General features: G+C 46.6%; 8 protein-coding genes across 8 annotated transcripts; 4 read left to right on the top strand and 4 right to left on the bottom strand.

The window, feature by feature from the left end:
- Positions 1-124: 124 nt before the first annotated feature.
- Positions 125-1,021, bottom strand: TRVA0_021S00826 (uncharacterized protein; the record flags this gene model as incomplete). The annotated part of the gene is made up of 1 exon (XM_076685067.1): positions 125-1,021. The coding sequence occupies one exon, from the start codon at positions 1,019-1,021 to the stop codon at positions 125-127; it is 897 nt and encodes a 298-aa protein (XP_076540664.1).
- A 1,952-nt stretch (positions 1,022-2,973) lies between these two features.
- On the top strand, positions 2,974-4,617 carry HXT13 (hexose transporter Hxt13p; the record flags this gene model as incomplete). The annotated part of the gene is made up of 1 exon (XM_076685066.1): positions 2,974-4,617. One exon carries the CDS (start codon positions 2,974-2,976, stop codon positions 4,615-4,617), a length of 1,644 nt encoding a protein of 547 aa, XP_076540663.1.
- Positions 4,618-6,097: 1,480 nt separating this feature from the next.
- On the top strand, positions 6,098-6,606 carry RPC19 (DNA-directed RNA polymerase core subunit RPC19; the record flags this gene model as incomplete). Its single annotated transcript, XM_076685065.1, has 3 exons — positions 6,098-6,205; positions 6,255-6,352; positions 6,408-6,606. 3 exons carry the CDS (start codon positions 6,098-6,100, stop codon positions 6,604-6,606), a joined length of 405 nt encoding a protein of 134 aa, XP_076540662.1.
- Positions 6,607-6,948: 342 nt separating this feature from the next.
- CEX1 (COPI-interacting protein CEX1) lies at positions 6,949-8,838 on the top strand (the record flags this gene model as incomplete). Its single annotated transcript, XM_076685064.1, has 1 exon — positions 6,949-8,838. The coding sequence occupies one exon, from the start codon at positions 6,949-6,951 to the stop codon at positions 8,836-8,838; it is 1,890 nt and encodes a 629-aa protein (XP_076540661.1).
- Positions 8,839-9,015: 177 nt separating this feature from the next.
- DBP2 (DEAD-box ATP-dependent RNA helicase DBP2) lies at positions 9,016-11,219 on the bottom strand (the record flags this gene model as incomplete). The annotated part of the gene is made up of 2 exons (XM_076685063.1): positions 9,016-9,383; positions 9,935-11,219. 2 exons carry the CDS (start codon positions 11,217-11,219, stop codon positions 9,016-9,018), a joined length of 1,653 nt encoding a protein of 550 aa, XP_076540660.1.
- A 1,044-nt stretch (positions 11,220-12,263) lies between these two features.
- On the bottom strand, positions 12,264-12,806 carry TRVA0_021S00716 (uncharacterized protein; the record flags this gene model as incomplete). Its single annotated transcript, XM_076685062.1, has 1 exon — positions 12,264-12,806. One exon carries the CDS (start codon positions 12,804-12,806, stop codon positions 12,264-12,266), a length of 543 nt encoding a protein of 180 aa, XP_076540659.1.
- Positions 12,807-14,417: 1,611 nt separating this feature from the next.
- On the top strand, positions 14,418-16,280 carry TRVA0_021S00694 (uncharacterized protein; the record flags this gene model as incomplete). Its single annotated transcript, XM_076685061.1, has 1 exon — positions 14,418-16,280. One exon carries the CDS (start codon positions 14,418-14,420, stop codon positions 16,278-16,280), a length of 1,863 nt encoding a protein of 620 aa, XP_076540658.1.
- Positions 16,281-16,715: 435 nt separating this feature from the next.
- GCN4 (bZIP transcription factor) lies at positions 16,716-17,612 on the bottom strand (the record flags this gene model as incomplete). The annotated part of the gene is made up of 1 exon (XM_076685060.1): positions 16,716-17,612. One exon carries the CDS (start codon positions 17,610-17,612, stop codon positions 16,716-16,718), a length of 897 nt encoding a protein of 298 aa, XP_076540657.1.
- Between the last annotated feature and the right edge of the window lie 1,054 nt (positions 17,613-18,666).

Below are 18,666 nucleotides of genomic sequence, written 5' to 3'. Positions count from 1 at the left end.
TGTATGAATATTTGTTTATACAAGGGAGGAATGAATCTAGCGTGGGGGAACTGTAGAAGAAGCCGCGTCATGAAAATCGTTGCGTATAGTGTATTCGAATTTCTACTCAATGGGCCTTGTCTGTCTACTCATTTCCGCCCTGAGAAAAGCCGACATTCTGATTCTCAGCTCCCATCTTAACCAATCTATCACGCATAGCAATGGCAATTGGCTGCTCTTCTTCCGAAAGGTCGGAGAAGTTGATCTTGTCAGCCCACTCGCCTACACCATGCTGCAACACGTTCCGTGGCCGCGCAGTCTTGCCATTGACATGTCCAATGGAGCCATGCAGAGTCATTCGCTCCTTCGTGGAATCATACACACCACGGTGGAGGATATTATTGTTGTAGAAGATAACGTCACCAGGCATCATCTCAACGACCTTCATATTTGGCAGCTCGTCGGCAAATGGATCAGCATTTCTCTCGGCATCCGTTCGCGCTCGGGCGTGGGACCCTGGGACTACAATCAGCGATCTATCCTCATACAATGGAAGATTCCACTGAGCATGCCAAGCGGGCTTGTTGAGCCTAGCTACTTCTTCTTCGGCAGTGGCCGTTGGTGGGACATCATCTCGGTGCCATCGCAATGCAAAGTCCTTATCTGGGCGAATAAGCATATTATACAGTTCCATAACAAGGCGGTCGTCATTATCATCGTCTAGCAACTCCTTAATAACTTCGCGAACTCCGCTATTGAAATAAGAAGACGTGAAAAGGGAGTGGTCGGGTAAATCTGGGTGCATCAAATGCTGAACACCCCATATGCCATTGGATGGGTCGCTACCCCATGGTGGGAACTGCTTTGGAAGGGTTCTGATATATGGCCATTTTCCTGCACGAGCCATCTCTACAGTTCGCTGAGCGGCGGCTCGCAGCTTCTCAATCTCTTCTTCAGAGAGAACCTTTGGAATTCTCACAAACCCATCTCGCTTCAGAGACTCAAGGTAGGTCAGTCCAGTATCAGGAGAGATAGTCGGCATATTTATTTATTTATTGAGTGTCAAAATTATTCTATAATTTGGTATACCTGATACACTTATATACACAGTACTAATGTTACAATGTACCCCACCATTTTTTTTCAGGCGGGGTACCATCGGCACTCAGCAAAACAGCGATGTCACCCTGTCCCTACCAACATCAACCCCAGAAAGTCGCTCTGCGGAGGATTTCACGGTCCGCTAATGTTTCGCCATTCGGAACCAACTCCGGACAATGTTTATTAGCAGTAACCGTTTCTGAGCCCTGCATTCATTTCTGCGGGTACGACCCCGTCTGCGCTATATTCTGTCCGTAGGAGGTCCGGTCCAATAGTATGCCATACTGGTTGGATGTTACACTACACCAGATGGTAAAGATAACGATTCAATGGATCTAGCCACTTTGTATACCTATCCGTCACATTGACTGTGATGGTCTGTATAACTCTGCCAAAGTTTTGCAAAGGGTGCCATACAATTTGCTAAGAGAGGGCCGAAATATAGCGAAGTCTTCCATCTGGAAAAGATTAGCCTGCTGTAATTCTATTGGCTTCCGCTGCGACCAGTAGAAAAAGCCTTCCCATATCTGAGTGAGTTATAGGGGTAGAGTGATTTCATCAGGGTTGTTCTCTGTTTACACTTGATCAAAAGTGTTATGGTCACTTTAAAGTAGCTTCTTCTTTGTGGATTCAAGACTATTGAGAGAGTATGATATTCAGTTTTTGCAACTACGGTAATATTACTGATATGTGTACCTGGCGAAACACTGAATTTCTATGATCTATTACAATTATTCCAAGCTTATTCATATCCATCCCAATTGGAGCCTCCTCAAATTGCAAGACTTTGTCCTGGTTAACAACCTGATCGTGGAGGATCTCAAAAGTTTGTATGACACAATCTTCGTTCAGCCTCATCCTCCAGTTTCATGGGCGCGTTCGACATGATCTCTAAGATCTTTGGCGATATCAGCTGTCTTTCTTCCTTCTAGGCAATGGACTCCGAAGATAATAATTATTATAATTGCTAGCCCTTCTGCACCATGCAAGTTTGATTTTTTTGAAGCCGTCTGGATGAATTCATTACCTTGCGCTAAAATCCTGGGGTTGAACACGTATCTGATCGACAGTACGGCTGACGCGTTGTCTTGAATGCGTATGGACTTTATTACTCCGTGTACTGGCCCTTCCGCCGTTAACCGCTAAACTATCCTCTGTATAAAACTTCATCAGTAAACTATCCCCATATAACCTAAATTCTTCATTAAATTTTCTACGTTCTTTCGTCATACCGATAGAGATACATAGCGGAGAACAACGCCATGGAGCTGTCTTCCAGCCTATGTGTATCGACCTTCACCATTCGGATGGGAGGCCGGGATGGCGATGCACATTGATTAGGTGGAACTTATGCGGAACATGTTAAATATCCGCAAAGTCAGTTGACATATGGCTGCTCAAGCAGAGAGGACGTTATACAACTCGAGCTTGGGGAGCTGAACCGGAAGTAAAATCACAGTGGATCCACGAATTATTTGTGTCGTTCTGAATCTTGGAGACTCTGAAACACTCTCAAACTTGTAGGGCTTAATCTGGGGGAATTCGTTCACTGTTGGCACTCAACTTGAATATATTGCCCTAGGAGGTTTTCTGCCTGTATCCCCGAAGTATGTAGATGACGCGGACCCATGTCCCTCTCCTATACCCCCGTTTTCGTTTTCCCCCACATAGAGATCATAGCATACTGCCGTTAATGATGGGACTCCAAAGGAGAGTTTTATATACCCCACATCGGGGTGAATGCTCCGAAGCCTGCTCGGCAACTGCAAGCAACCGTAATATGGAATTGATCAATATCTGTGAGGCTGCTAAAAAGAGTATAAAAGCTGGTATTTATACGTCGTGAAGACGTTTTGCCCAATGCAATCCAAGGATCTCCAAGGAACCTAACCAATGGACAAGTCGGGGAATTCACCAAATACTGAGAAACTTGCTGCCACTCGGCACGTAGAGGAGAATAATGATGAGGATGCTGAGAACAGGTCTCTTCCTGGCGATGTCCAATTCGAGAAGACAATTGCCAATGCTCAGGCCAACTTGCACAATGCTATCGAAGCTAATAGGCCTTCACTCTACGGCAAGGGCATGATAAAGCTGTATGCCGTCTGCTTCCTAGTCTATTTCTGTTCCACCCTCAACGGTTTCGACGGTTCTCTTATGGGTTCTATCAATGCCCTCCCCGAATACCTTGACTACTACAATATGGACCAAGGATCAGCTGGTACCGGCCTTGTGTTCTCCATTTTCAACATTGGTGGTATGACAGGCTCACTTTTTATTTGGATCTCTGATTATCGGGGTCGAAAATTGGCCATGGCTATAGGTTGTGCTGGCGTAATTGTCGGTACTATTGTCACTGCCACTGCTAAGACTACTTCTACATTCATTGGGGGCCGATATCTCCTCTCTTTCTTCTCTGCCATTGCTACTAACGTTGCTCCAATGTATTGCGTTGAGATCGCTCCTCCACATATCCGTGGTACGGTGTCTGGTTTCTACAACACCCTCTGGTACGTTGGTTCCCTTATTGCTGCATTCTCCATTTACGGATGCATGATCCACTTTGAGGGCTCTACTCTTGCATTCCGAGTCCCGCTGTGGCTTCAGATGCTCTGTCCAGGCATTGTGTTGCTTGGTCTCTACTTCATTCCAGAATCCCCGCGATGGCTCGTTGGCAAAGATAGAGTTGAACAGGCTCGGCAATTTATTATCGATTACCATTGCAATGGCGACGCCGACCACCCCCTGGTTGAACTTGAGCTGATTGAGATTATTGAATCGCTTAAGTCTGTTGCTCTTGCCAGTCCGAAGTCTTTCTTCGACATCCGAGATCTGTTCCGGACCCGATCTGACCGTTACAGACTAATGTTAATCGTCATGTTCGCCTGGTTTGGCCAGTTCTCCGGCAATAATGTCTCTTCTTACTACTTGCCCACTATGCTCAATTCTGTGGGCATCACTTCTGCCCGAACCCAGGTACTCATGAATGCCATCTTTGCGCTTACTGGCTGGATTTTTGCCTCCATGGGTCCAGTTCTCCACGACCGCGTCGGACGACGAAAGATGTTCTTGTGCGCCTCTCTTGGTATTTCAGTCTGTCTTGCGATTGTTGCGGCCACTACCGCGACATTCCAAAAACAGGAAGCTCAAGGCATCATTAACCATTCGGTGTCGTCTGCGTCCATTGCATTTATTTTCATTTTTGGTGCTGTTTTCTCGATTTCGTTTACCTCCATGCAGCCTATTTATCCAGGTGAGGTGTCGTCCAACAAGATGCGAGCCAAGGCTATGATGGTGCTTGGCATTGTCAGCGGAGTTGCGTCGTTTGTCAATCAATTCGCCGCTCCAGTTGCAATGGCCCATATAAAGTACTGGTTCTACGTCTTTTTTGTATTCTGGGATCTCATTGAGTTTACTCTCATCTACTTCTTCTTTGTCGAGACGAAGGGTCGAACTCTCGAGGAGCTTGAGCTTGTCTTCCAGTCTGAGAATCCAGTCAAAGCCTCGCTCAAGGGCTACGACGAGTTCTCGGTCTAATCTATTTGCATTCCCACTTCCATAGTATTCGTTAATACGTATTTGAGTTTAAAATTGACTTTTCATGTGGAGATGCCTTCTTTCTTTCCGAGGCGATATTACTGAGATCACGGACCGAGATTGAGCTCTTCGCTATGGGCCGCCTCGGAAAGAGCGCTGATACGGTACTGTGGGACGATTGGGATTGATTCCCCAAGTAATGAATTGCGTTACCCCTCACTTGTGTCGATTCATGAGGAGGGGCACGGCATCTGTTAATGCGCGGGCGCATGCAAGCATAAGCCGACGGCAATGGGTTGTGGTTTGTACATGGCTGCACGGTCCTTCGGGAAATCCATGGTTCGCCAGATCTTTATTCAACATACCGACACCCCCACACGTACCGTAGTTATTTTGTACTGTTTTTCCGTATATATGAAGTCTCCGGTAGTTTACCCGAATATCAATTTTATACATTAAAGTAAGATATTTCACATTTGTATTTCGAGTGCATTACCCCTGAAGCTGTGAAAGTCAATAAGCAATTACTTGTTGTCTTCCAGCATTTGAAAACGCATAGCCGAGTTTCGCAACAACTTTGCGGCGAATATGCATTATGTAGCCCGTGCGCGTGTCCCATGCCTTGTATATTCCCGCAGAATTACAAGCGACCATGCAATAACCTACAGTCCTTCAAAGTACAAGGATGATCAGCCGTGCTCCAATGCTATACCAGAGCCCCCACTACGGGAGCTCGAGGGCGGGCCTTCAAAGAAGCCGCGCAAGCCTGAGCGCCATACTGGCATCCTGCTTTAGTTGAAGAGACAATAAAAAGATTGAGGCATTGGTCTGTTATTTTGGTTAGTTATTCAATGTAAAACTAAGTTATATAGAGTCCGTACCATTTCTCGCTAGGCATGAACGGTTGTCTTACCCATACAATACACTGTAGTACCTGTACAATACGGGGGTTAACCGATGAAGAGCAGGTATCAGTATTAGAGTGGAGGTAGTAGTTCTATTTCAATACTGGAATTGCTGTAAAGTGGTTAGATGTGCTTTCTTTTTGACGATGATTCAGAGCAACGAGTCAATTACTTGGTCTTGTTTATTGAGATTCTTTAATTGTGGTAAAATTTCGAATAATATGTCATTCATCATGCGTTCTTACAAATAACTCGACTTAGTGATATGAAACAGAGTTTAGCTAGAGGCCGTTAATCTAACTAAACCTTTGAAGCTTCGACCCTGCAATCATCTCCGCGAAGCGGAGCTACGGGGGTTTGGGGGCTGGCCCCCAAGTCAATTGAAGGAGTATATGGACCCATGGCAGATAAAAATTAAGGTGTGTGCCACGGATTGTAAGCAATTTGGATTTGCGCCGCATGCGGCTCATACATTACCTAATAACATGCGGCGTGATTACCTAATATCCCGATATTGAAAAAAAATGAAAAACCCCGAAAGAAAATTCTTATCGGATTCAATATATTTATTAAAAATGTCAGATCAGCAGGAGCATTTGCAGGAGGAAGAAGATGTTACCATGGCCGAAGCTGGTGAGCAGCAGGTAGAGGAGGACACCCGGGATCCAGAAAAGATCACCATTGTAAGTGCTCTTAAAGGATTTTATTGTACGCTGAACTAACCATGTAAAGCTGCCTGGTGCATCGGAAGACGGTACAGCAGTCTCATTCCAGATCAAAAACGAAGATCACACACTAGGGAATGCTCTTCGATACATTATCATGAAGAAGTGAGTATATCGACGCTTGTTTACCCAGAAATCAGCTAACATTGAGTCAATTAAGCCCTGATGTTGAGTTCTGCGGCTACTCCATCCCTCATCCTTCTGAGCCCAAAATGAACATTCGAATCCAGACATACGGCAAGACCACGGCCATTCAAGCATTTAACAAGGGCCTCAACGACCTGGTGGACATGTGCGATCACATTGAATCAGTGTTCAGAGACCAAGTGTCGGCAGGCGGATACGCGCAAGAAGACTAACCCTACTCCCAACCTTTAACCGAAAAATATAATCCTCCAGCGAAGCATATCCGAAGCGATAGAACTACCAGATATTCTGCCATAATCACTCAGTTCTCGTAGTATATACGCATATTTATAGACGGGTAGTACTAGATGGACTTTTTAACTCGTACGCTTGGGTCCTTTACCGGGCCTAGCATTCCTTACACTGTTGGGGAGAAGCTGCCAGAGAGCTACGACTTTCCGACTATCTGGGATCTCCATGATGGTGTCCAGAAATCCGATAAGTCGCCATGTTCTCTGTTTATTTTTGATGCCAGGGCATCTGGAAACAGCCAAAGATTGCCATTGGCTCGTAATATGGTTTCCAAGCTTAAAAAGCTGAGAATACCCGGGGTAGTCAAGATCCTCGACTCAGTCGAGACGGACGCCTCTCTTATTATCGCTACTGAGCATGTACGCCCATTACACTCTGTAATTGACGATCTGTCGGAAGATACCAAGGTGTGGGGGCTGTATAATGTCATTAATACCATTCACCACGTGTCTGGAGGCGGATGCGTCCACGGGAACATCAATCTGGGGTCGATCTTCGTGAACGACGCCGGTGAATGGCTTGTGGGTGGCCTCGAATTGACTACTGTTACCGAGTCGGAGGAGGTTCTATTCAGATATGGGTCCTTGCTACCTGGATCGGGCAATTACGCGCCTCCAGAAGTGGCTAAGCAGGGCTGGCAGATCTCACAGAGACAGCCCCAGACCGTAGACGCGTTCCAAGTGGGCAATTTGATATATGATGTGTTCAATGGCACTCCCCAGAATCCATCTTCGGCGCGTCCATCCCGCCGGGGGAAGATCCCCACTAGTCATATCTACAATATCAGCCGACAAATGAGCGCAGTCGAACCGCGAAAGAGGACTACCGTTGATCAGGTGATCACTAGCAAGGCTATTGATAACTTCCACTCGCCCATGGTCGAAATTGGGGAAACCCTTGCTTCGTTGACAATTGTGTCTGAAGACCAGCTCTCGCTTTTCCTGGCGAAACTAAACGAAAATCAGGATAAGTTCCCCAGAGAGTATCTGCATTATAAAGTCCTTCCTCAGGTTGCGGCGGCAATTGACCTCGGTTTGCAGAAGCGGTCGGCTGGCGGGTCTGTTAGCAATGCGACTGTAAAGGGGTTCCAGACCGTTGTCGCTTTGTCCAAAGACCTTAATCCTCAAGACTATGCCAGAATTGTGAGTCCTATTATTATCAAGCTCTTCAGCTGCCAGGATAGAGCAATTCGGCTCGAACTGCTCACTACTATGGGTGACTACATCGAATACCTTGACAAGAAAATTGTGTCAGAAAAGATCTTCCCATTGCTCGCAGGCGGATTCTCCGACAGCGAGCCACTAATCCGAGAGAACAGTCTCAAAAGTGTTGCCCATGTCATTTCCAAGTTAACCGAACGCCAGATCAACGGAGAGCTGCTGCGATTACTAGCCAAAACGCAAAATGATGCCGTGCAGGAAATTAGAGCCAACACTACTATTCTTTTGGGCCGCATTGCTGACCAGTTCGCCAAGTCTAGTCGCGCCAACGTGCTCACAGCCGCATTTTCACGAGCCCTGCGTGATCCATTTGTGCAATCTCGAATTGCGGCCCTGTTGGCCCTTACTGCCACAGCAGACTACTACACTCCGATGGAGTGCTGTAACAAAATCATTGGTCCACTGGCGCCTCTGCTCATTGACTCCGACTCCAACGTTCGACAACAGGCAATAGTAACAATGGACCTTTTCCTGGCCAAAGTTCGTGCGCATGCTGATTCGTTGGACAGAAAGCAGAACAATCCGGAATCCGTTTCTGACGCTACTCCAGACTCGGCTGCGACCTCCTCGTCACACTTGGCCGCTACCGCCGCAGGTGCAGTCTCGAGTCTTTCGAAGTGGACGTGGTCCAACCTCGCATCGTCTTCGGATAGATTGATGTCTGCTCCTCTGGACAAGAAGCCGACTACGGCCTACACCCCAAGCCCCCCTCCTCAATTGCTGCGCTCACAGCAACAACCACAGCAGCCTCAGAAGGTTACGCTACCCCCTGCCGCACCTTTTGGCGATGCAGATGATGATGACGACGCTAACGACTTTACCTCCTGGAATGATGACTTTGATGATGCTGAGCAGGTAGAGGACACTACGAAAAAGACAAAGAATCTATCATTGGAACCAGATGATGAAGATGAGGATGGATGGAACTGGTAATTTATTTTTTATACGGTATTATCAGGATGTTTAAAGAAGGTAATCTGTAATGAATTGTTCAAATCTGCGATTGTAATGGTAGTTCAAAACCAGATATTTTTTAAAATTAATCGACGCAAATATATAGATAAATAAGTATTCTATGGCATTAGGATTTTTAAAATGCTAGGGGTATAATTAGAATCGTCTACCGCCCATTGGAGCGTTGTTGGAGCCAGATTGGCCGTAACCTCCGCCCCGTCGGTAGCCACCGCCGTTGCGATAGCCACCACCGTTACCACCTCTGTATCCGTTGCCGCCTCGGTATCGGCCACCACCACCTCGCTGTGGTGGTCGGCCCATCTCAGCAAGCTTTGGATCAATGTCCTGCTTGGCCTCGGTCAAAATAGTAACAAGATCTCGAGCCTGCTTGGAATTGTCAGTGGTAAAGAGGGTGATAGCAGTACCTTTCTGTCCAGCACGACCAGTTCGGCCAATTCGGTGCACGTAGTCTTCGCTGTTAGACGGGTAGTCGTAGTTGATGACGTAGTTAATGCCCTTGACGTCTATAAATTCCACAGTTAGCAAATGTTCAACAAAGCAAACAAAAAGCGAAACAAAAAAGACTATTGTAAATAGTCCCATTGGATAAACCCTTGATATCTTCTTTTGCATGACACCCAGTAACAAGCAATATGAAATTGTTGCCACAGCAGTATCCTTCCAAGGTCTTTTAATTTGCAAATAAACTTACCAATTGCTCAATAAGAAATGCGGTTTGGAACAAACAGCATGCAAACTAAAAAGACACCACCAGCCAAAATAAAAAAATAATTAGCAGAAGTAGAAGGATCTGGTATCATATCACGAGGTTCACGCCATTGCGAATTGTTATCATACAAATCATCCAAAACCAGCTAGAAACTTGGTTCTAGCCTGTCATTGTATATATCGCAGTGGGACTCCTCTTCAATCAAGGGGTATCAAATGGTATCTCTCTCTCATCTTCAGTCTTGCCGCTCATTTCAAGATTGAGCAGCAGCAGCTAGATATAGTCTCATCTCTTCGTAAGTAGAAAAAAATGAATGGGGGTGGGGGGAAAAAATTAGTAACTTACCAATACCACGCGAAGCAACGTCGGTGGCAACCATAACTGGGCTCTTGCCAGACTTGAACTCCCGAAGGACCCAGTCTCGCTCGTCCTGGCCCTTATCACCGTGAATGGCAAGCGCAGGCCAGCCATCCTGTCGAAGATATCGAGTAATTTCATCGGCGACTCGCTTGGTCGAAGTGAAAATCAAAACCTTGGAGCTCTTGTCCTCCATGGCAGTCTCAAGGTGCTTAAGCAATCGATCTCGCTTCTCAAACTCGCTAACAACCTCGACAATCTGCTTTATGTTGTGCGAGGCAGAAAGCTCAAGAGAACCAACATTGACCTGGATGTAGTCCTTCTGGTAATCTCGGGCCAATCGCTGGACCTCCTTAGGCCAGGTAGCAGACCACATAAGAGTCTGTCGGTCTGGTCGAATCTGGTCAACAATCTTTCGAATCTGAGGTTCGAAACCCATATCAAGCATTCGATCAGCCTCGTCAAGAACCAAGTAGGTAACTCGTCGAAGGTTGGTCTTGCCGCTCTCAATCATGTCTATGAGTCGACCTGGAGTAGCAATGCAAATCTCAACGCCTCGGGCCAGGTCTCGAATCTGCTGGCCTCGTGGGACACCACCGTAGACACATGTGTTTCGAATTCGCGAGCTTCGGCCAAACTTGGAGCACTCCTGCTGGATCTGGACAGCCAGCTCTCGAGTGGGAGCAAGCACAAGAACAATTGGACCATCGCCTGGAGCAAGCAATGGCTGCGCATTGATGTGGACAATGGCTGGGAGACAGTAGGAAAGAGTCTTACCGGAACCAGTAGACGCAATACCAATGACATCTCGGCCAGAAAGGGCCATTGGCCAGCCCTGGGACTGAATGGCAGTTGGGGCATCAAAACCCTGGGCCTTGACCTCCTTCAGGACGTAGCTTGGGAACCCGGCCTCGTCAAAGGTCTCGACTGGCTTTGGAATTTCCGTGCCGTGCACAACCATATCGTGCTTCTTTCGGAATTCTTCAACCTCTGCATCCGATCGGTTGGCAACAGTCTCAACCTCCTTGTAGAAGTTCTTCTCAAACTTGGGCAGCTTAGACATGTCGGAAAAGTCCTGCTTCTCGAGGTTATCGCCCAGGTTTCCCTGACGGTCGCCACCGTATCGGTCGCCACCACCTCGTCGGTCTCCTCGGAAGCCACCACCGCCGCCACCGCTTCGATAACCACCACCGTTGCCTCGGCCACGGTAGCCGTCTCGGTCTCTATCCCGGTAGGAGTCACGGGATCTGTAAGAATCTTCTTCGTAGGTCATTTTTATTCTATTACTATTCGAAAATTCTTTTTTACTTTAACGAAAGAGAAATATTTTCTAAAGAAATATGTATTGGTGTGGATAAGATTGCATTTTTATATCTCCCTGCCCGTTTGCTGATAAAAAAAAATTTTTTTGTCTTGGATTCGCGCACGCAGAGGGCTGCGCCGCAGTTCGTGGGGCACAAAAACTGCGACTATCTGAGACAAACAGTTCCATTCGTCAACTCAGATGGCCTATAATCTCCGGGTTGTCAGCAATCCATTCCAAATGTCAGCAATCTTCGTGATATTTTTCACTATAACTCACTATAACTGTCGGGTCGAGTTTTTAGCTTTATCATTAAGTATCCTGGAATGTGTTATTGTGGGCATCGATAACACCAGCATGTGAAGACGTGAAGCTCGGCCCATGCCTCAGCTTGCTGTTACAGCAAGCACTACTCTACCGCAAACAACGCGGTTGCTGCTACCAACCCCCAAGTTAATTGAAGAAGTGGAGTGTTCATGGGGGGGACTAGTCCCCCCAAACCCCCCTGGGGCTCCGCTCCGCGGAGATAGGCATATGTGAGTAATGTACTGCATCAGAAGCTCCAATTAGTTAAGAGATTTTGAACTATGTCCCTTCATACGATTCTCCTCATGCAATTTCGCCCACGTAGGAGTTCCCGACACCTAAGGTACAGATGTTGACGTACGATACTTTGGGACGAGCGTAAACTTACAGATACATGTACCGGTAGTACACGCAATTTAATCTGCAATGGCCAGCTGCGATATTACCTAGTTATTGCATGAATGCCTATAATAGTGTAGTTGAGTTAATCCGTAGTACGGCTGGTTAAAGACTAATTCGTATGTGGACTGATAACCGGTTTGCAGGATTATATTGAGATTATTCTCAGTGCAGCCTATTTCATCACATCTCGGGATATGAAATACGCAATGTTTAACCATTTAACTTGCATGAATGCTGATTAGAATATAGCACAAGTACTAGACCATTAAAAGTGGAAATATTAAAAGTAGAAAAAAGGATAGTTATTTAGTCCATTACAAATTCGTTATCATTATCATCAAAGTCGTTATCGTCGTCGTCTTCATCATCATCGTCATCATCTCGGTAACCGTTGTACTCACGATCATCCTCGTCCTCCTCCTCGTCAGAGTCGAAGGATAGCATGTTTGAGGGCGGTGGTGGAGTGAATTGATACCTGTTGATCTTAACTCTCGACAAGCTCTTTTCAGGCTTAGGACAGTTAAAAGTCAGGCAACAGGGCTGCTGCTGGTCCTGTTCCTTTGGTGGTGTTGGTTGATTCAAGATAGGGGAGGTAGCCAATGAACTAACCTCAGACGCAGAGGTCACCCCAGATGAATAATCATGGTTGGTAGCATCAACCGCCAAGTTCACGGTAGAGTAGTGCTTGGACTGCTGTAACAGCAAGCTGAGGCTGGACTGTTTGCCCTGCGAAAGCGCTACAACTCCGCTCTCTACCTCCTTCATGACGATTGGCTCAAGCTTCGTATCCTGGGGGATAGCAATGTACTGATGTATACTGTCGGCGTTATAAGTCGTCATCATAACCATAATGACATACAAAAAAAAAGCTCACTCAAAAGTAAAAAGAATTAAAGCGAGGCTTTAACAAAATCAATCAAAACCAACTCGGATCAAGGAACCAATGGTACAATCTTTCTCAAATACTGCGTGTTAAGATGGGCGTTACAGTCGCATCGTTCCTAACAGTATAGCAGACAAGTATTCAAGAAATCAAATAACCAATAAGATAAAATAGTAGAGCAGATGCTCTAAAGTGTTATGATTTCAGCGATCCAGTAGACGTGGACTCACTCGAGTACGGCCTTCCTATACAAGCCAAAATATAGGCGTATACTGAAAACTTAATCAAATATTCTCTAAATAGAGAGGGAGAAAGAGAGAGAGAGAAAAGAAGAGAAAATATTTGACGGCAAACGGCAGCAGGATCTTATATACCTTTCTGAACCCATTCACACATCTACGTATGTAAATCAGCATCACTATTCTCCTCTTTCAGGTATACGCAGAAAAAAATAAAAAAGGTCTCTTTTGCGACTACCGCTCTATACTGCATTCCTTCCGTAAAATGCCTTCTCCGAGTGCGTCAGCCCATGCCTAGGGGATCGCATCATCCGAAAATTCTACGTCACTATGGGTTAAAAAGATCCCGAGACAGGCAGGCAAATTTTTTTTCAAGCAGAACCGTTGCGCAGATCGCTCCTGAGACAAGACAGGCTCCCTAATTCGCACAAAGTAAAACAGCGGCTGTTTCTCAGTGTACCGATTTGGAAATTGCAGCCTCCTCTGCCTGTAAATGATTGGGCCGGAGAAAGCAGCTCATTTGTTGCAGACGCTGCACTCTACCGCTCAGGCCTAATCCGCCAGCCAATTGAATCCCTGTTATTATTGCATGCAGCCTCCTTAAAAGCCTCCCTCCTGTGGCGCGTGCGCTCGCCTGGGTCACAGACTCCGGCAAGAGCTCATGCCGAACAAACACCGAGTGCCTCCTACCTACTACGAGTTCGCGTAGCCTAAGTACATTTAGGTACAGCGCTTGCGGGCCTATGGGCTGCATTCCTCCCTTCCTAGCAACCGTTACACGTGCAATTGGTTATTGGGCTTTGCTACGGCACTCCTGTAGCCTCTTCCCCTGCTGAAACCTACCGGTATCGGTTAAGCCGCTTTGTCGTTCCATGCGGCTTAAACAGGGAACTACAGTACCACGGTAGGTCAGTGCCGCAAATTTACTTTATGTTTACAATCGCCGTAACAGTTATTAACACCACAGCTTCTGTAGTACAGTATTTAATCAGTTGGAAACAAACTTATGTCGGCCCATCTCCTCAAAATTGTGCCTCACCATAATATGGCAAAACTGCAGGTCAAAGAGCCCCAAAGGGGTTGAAGCTCCTTAAACCAGCCAGAACAGAGTTCAATTTCAATTGGCTCTCGCTTTGTAGATCTTTGTTAGTGAGTGTAAGTTATTAAAATTGACTTACCAGTACATTACGTTTACTTCGAACAATCACGATTAGTCAGCGCTGAATAAGATTTTTTTTCATTTCGATTTTTCTTACTCGGGCAATACGATAACAAAATATAACGAATATTCGGCCGTACAGTACCTGGTAGTATAATTACCTTGTAAAGAATAGAAGCATGAAACGGCCTTTAAAAGACTTGCTCTCTTTGGACCCCGAGGAAAACTACTCGCCGGAACCTGAAGAGGTGGTATCCTCACCGACCGAGGCAGGAACCCCACCCTCGAATCAAAACTATAACGAGCAGGGACTCTGTATCGAATGTGGCGATCAGCCGTCAGAAGTCAACTGCATAACCTGCGTAGAGGACTTCTGCCAGGTTTGCTGTGATTATATCCACCGTACCGGCTCTCGAAGATCCCATCAGTTCAAGGAGCTTGAAAAACAAGATCAGAATGGCCAGGAAGTGCAGGACGTTGATATGGAGGGAAGTGATGACACCGCTATCGAGGAAGAGGAGGAAGAAGAACTTACAGAAAACGCAGAGAACATCTCTCAAATTGCCAATAGTCTTATTGAAGTACGAGGCGAAAGCGGAGGTGATGAAGCGACCATGCTCAAGCGGATCAAGGAGCACTGTCGATTCATCCCACTGCGACTGACCCACGAAGAGAGAAAGCTTCTGAGGCTGTTAGAAGCGGCTCTTAACGTATCTGAGTACACTGAACGAGTCGATATCATCAGCTATACCTCGAAATCAAAGCGTATGGTGGCTCAGCTTAAGGAAATGTGCTCGATTCTGGCTGGATTGGTCGTCGCTACCGATATGAAGATGGGACAGAGCCTCTTTGAGGATAAAGAATTTGCATCCAATGCTGAATGGTTCAAAAAAGTGTTTGAAATTGGCCGTCGGTACAAGATTATGAACCCTGAGAAGATGCGCGATTCTTTCGGCAAGCTCATGTACATGGTTATGGATTCCCGGCTGCCCGAGGTCAAGGAAGCGATGGAGTTCGATCTCTACAGGCCAATCAAGACGGTTTACTCTTTCCTTGAGCATCACGGTGGTGAAGACACCGTTGCTATGCTGGAGGACCCAAGGATACTGGATGCTGTAGCCGAGATCTTCCCGGAGGGCAAGAACAGAGTACGCATCCAGAACGAGATTCGACGCAAGGAAAAGGCAATTGAAGAGCTGGCCCGAGCGTACAGCAAGAAGTCTCCAGAGATCCAAGCAGAAGACATTAGACAATGCCTTTACTCCATTGGCGACTACCACGCCTACCTTCGCGCGAACCGAATGCCGATTGAACGAATACTCGCTATGCTGGAGAGAAACTTCGATCCTGATGATGCGGCTGGTGAGTTCACCCTTGCCATCTCTTATGGCCGAAGCGGTGCACGGCTCTCGCATGACCACCAGAAGCAATTCCACTACGCCAAGCAGAGTCTGCATTTGTGGTCTCAAATTATACGGGATATGTACATGCTGTGGATTCTTGCTGACCATGACCTGACTTCCATCGATGCCAAGAACCGGTACCAATTTGGCGACACGGGCCAAGGCTTCAACCGAATCAAAGCCTGCCCACATGTCTCGCGGGCGATGCATGGTATTATCAGAAAAGTGCAGCAGCGAAACAATGGGTGGATTGGATCTAGCGTTGTTCATCTTGGTGATAGAGCGGTACCCAATGCCCTGTTTTTCCTCGACAAGTATCTGCAGGTGCCTCGAATTTTGACCCCTGTGTATCTCGCGATATCCGGCATTGACTCGATCTCTACGAGAAACAAGCATGTGGAGCGGTGGGTCGAATCTCAATTTGGGTCTGTCGAGCGTCTCAAGAAAACAGTCCTGTCTGACTTCTTCAAGCATGCCTTTGACGGGTCAGGTGCGGATAACTTTTACGACGCAGGCTCGTGTATTGACGGTCGGCTGACATCAGCATGGAACTGGGCCAATTGCATTTCCAAGAAGCCGTATTACTACCAGTTTTTGGTTACCGGCTTCACTGGTTTCAATGGTACAGATGGGTGGTAGATACCTGTCACTCGCAGTGTATTCGAGGGCCAGCCCTCGATCTCCCGTAGTTGGGGGCTCTGCCCCCAAACCCCCGTACCTTCGAGGCCTAGTTACGTTTCGTACGACATTTCCGTTACTAGAGTAATCGATTGCGCTGTACTATGTACCAATATTCACTTCATAGCACTGTAGGCTAATTTCGTTAAATAGACCGTGCAGTTGATCAGCATGGCTACTAGTTACTAGAGTAATGACTTACATAGCACTGTGTAGGCTCTTGTTCCACAGAATATACCATGCAATTGATAAGAATTGATAATTGATAAGAATTTTCAAAACCCATATAATTATTAACAGCAAAATTTTTAAAATTATTATAAAATCAAAACAAATATTAAACCTTTTTTCAAAATCAAAAATGCGGGATAGTAAAAAAAACTGTAAGGATTTAAATTACTCTCGAGTCAAAGCCCGGAGTCGTTCAACCTCCTTCTCCAACGCCTCGTTTCGAGACATGAGCTGCTTGACTCGTTCTTCCAGCTGGCCCATTCGCTCCATCTTTCGAGCTCGCGATCGCCGAGCAGCCTCGGTGTTTCGCGCTCGCTTGATGGCAACCTGGTCAGCAGTCTCTGGAATGACAACCGGAGTCAATGGCATGGATCGTGGCTTTCGGCTGTACACAGTGAAGCCAAGTTCGTCCTTCTTATCACCGAAGGGAGCTGGCGAGCTAGATCGCGACTTTCGCGACGAAGCAGCCTTCTTGGTAACCTTAGCCTTGGAAGTAGCTACCGGCAATGCAACAGGAGCAGATGATGGCTCCTGCTGCTGCTCGGAAAGAAGAGCAACCTGTGGAGAGGACTGAACAGACGATGGGAGGGAAGACATTGGGGAGGCAGTTTGCTGCTGAATGGTAATAGAAGCCATGAGACTTTGTGGGTCTGGCTTGTGCTCCTCCTCAAAGAGAGACTCCCAAGAGTTGACGTCGCCCAAGTCGGCATCGTCAAACAATGGGGAACCGCCGAGGTCGCTCATCACGTCACCGGACGAAGTGCTAGTAGTGCTGCCCATCAACTCCTTGGGAGAGATGGTGCCGGTGGTGGATGGAGTGAACAAGGTGGTGGTGTCAAATGGAGCCGTCTGGACGTGGCCAATTGGCTGCTGCATCATAACATCGTAACCGACAAGACATTCGTCCTGTGGCGTCATTGGCGGGTTGGCCCATGGGCCAGAGCCAAACCCAAAGTTCTTTGCAAATGTTGGGACAGTCATTGATGGTTCGTATTCCTTCTTGATCAAAACTGGAGTAGTGGAAGCAGCTAAAGCTGGGGACTGGTATCGAGTAGCGGACATTGTATCAGTAATAGTAGCAATAATAATTGGTGGTCTCTAATAGGAGAGGACAAATCTGGTCTTTATCGTAAACTTGATGGACAGAATTGCGAGTGCGCAGGGGCGGAAGCTGGTTGTGAGGACGCCATGGTGAATGATTTATTCGGGGGCAAAGTCAACGTAAATTCGTTAATGACTTCTTTAATTCGTTTCGTTAAAAAAATAAAATTCGTTTAATAAAATCGATTAATACGTTCGTATTCGTTTAATCGTTGGTTCGTTCGTTCAGATGGGGGATAACCGTTTAGAATGACATCTTGACTAGATCTCTTGTGTAAGTCGCGCTAAAAATTGATAAAAATATAAAATAATAAGGGTCTGGGGAAAAAAAGAAGAAAAAAAGATTCCACCCGCAGAGAGGATATCAACCAAATTTATACAATGTCCCGGGATGAAATTTCCGGCCGTGAGTTGGTCGCGCGCGCAGCTCCACCTCTCCTCTGATTGGCCGATAGCGCTATGACTAATTCCCAACTCGTTGCCAAATCGAGCCGCCCGACAAGACATTTCGTCTCACCACCACCAACCCACAGAAGTTATTATAGTGGGCGACAGGAGTTTCTTGGTGTATTCAGAGTGTCACAGAGCTTTGGTGTTCACAGTACCACCAGCCGTTTTTTTTTATATTCTTTATCTATTCAATCTCCAATTCTTTGTCTTCTGGGTATAGTCGAGTGGGGGGTATTGTGAAATGCGGAGGTGCTTCGGGGTTTCGCCGATATCGGCGGCTATCCTGCGGTGCAGATCCCAGTAAGGCTGAAATGCATATGTAGTTGAATTGAAAAATTTTTAGCCAGCCATGCTTATCGCTACGTATAGGGCTATAGTCGAACCTCAACATGGGGCGGGTAGGATACTGTTCTGGCCCTACCCTCAGCCCTACGTCCACATATATTTGCGCGCATATGGGGTTTTAAAAGCAATGCAAGTGGGGACCCCCTCCCCTCTCAGCCGTCTGCTGCCTTAAACGGCTATCTGTTCGCAGTGAATTGTCCAAACCAATTGCCATGTAGAA

This window comes from Trichomonascus vanleenenianus, assembly GCF_965637985.1.
Source record: "Trichomonascus vanleenenianus strain CLIB 3782 genome assembly, contig: TRVA0_021S, whole genome shotgun sequence".
NCBI classification, from domain to species: Eukaryota; Fungi; Ascomycota; class Dipodascomycetes; order Dipodascales; family Trichomonascaceae; genus Blastobotrys; species Blastobotrys vanleenenianus.
Note: the sequence above shows the minus strand (reverse complement) of the source record. Positions and strands in the feature narration are given on the sequence as shown.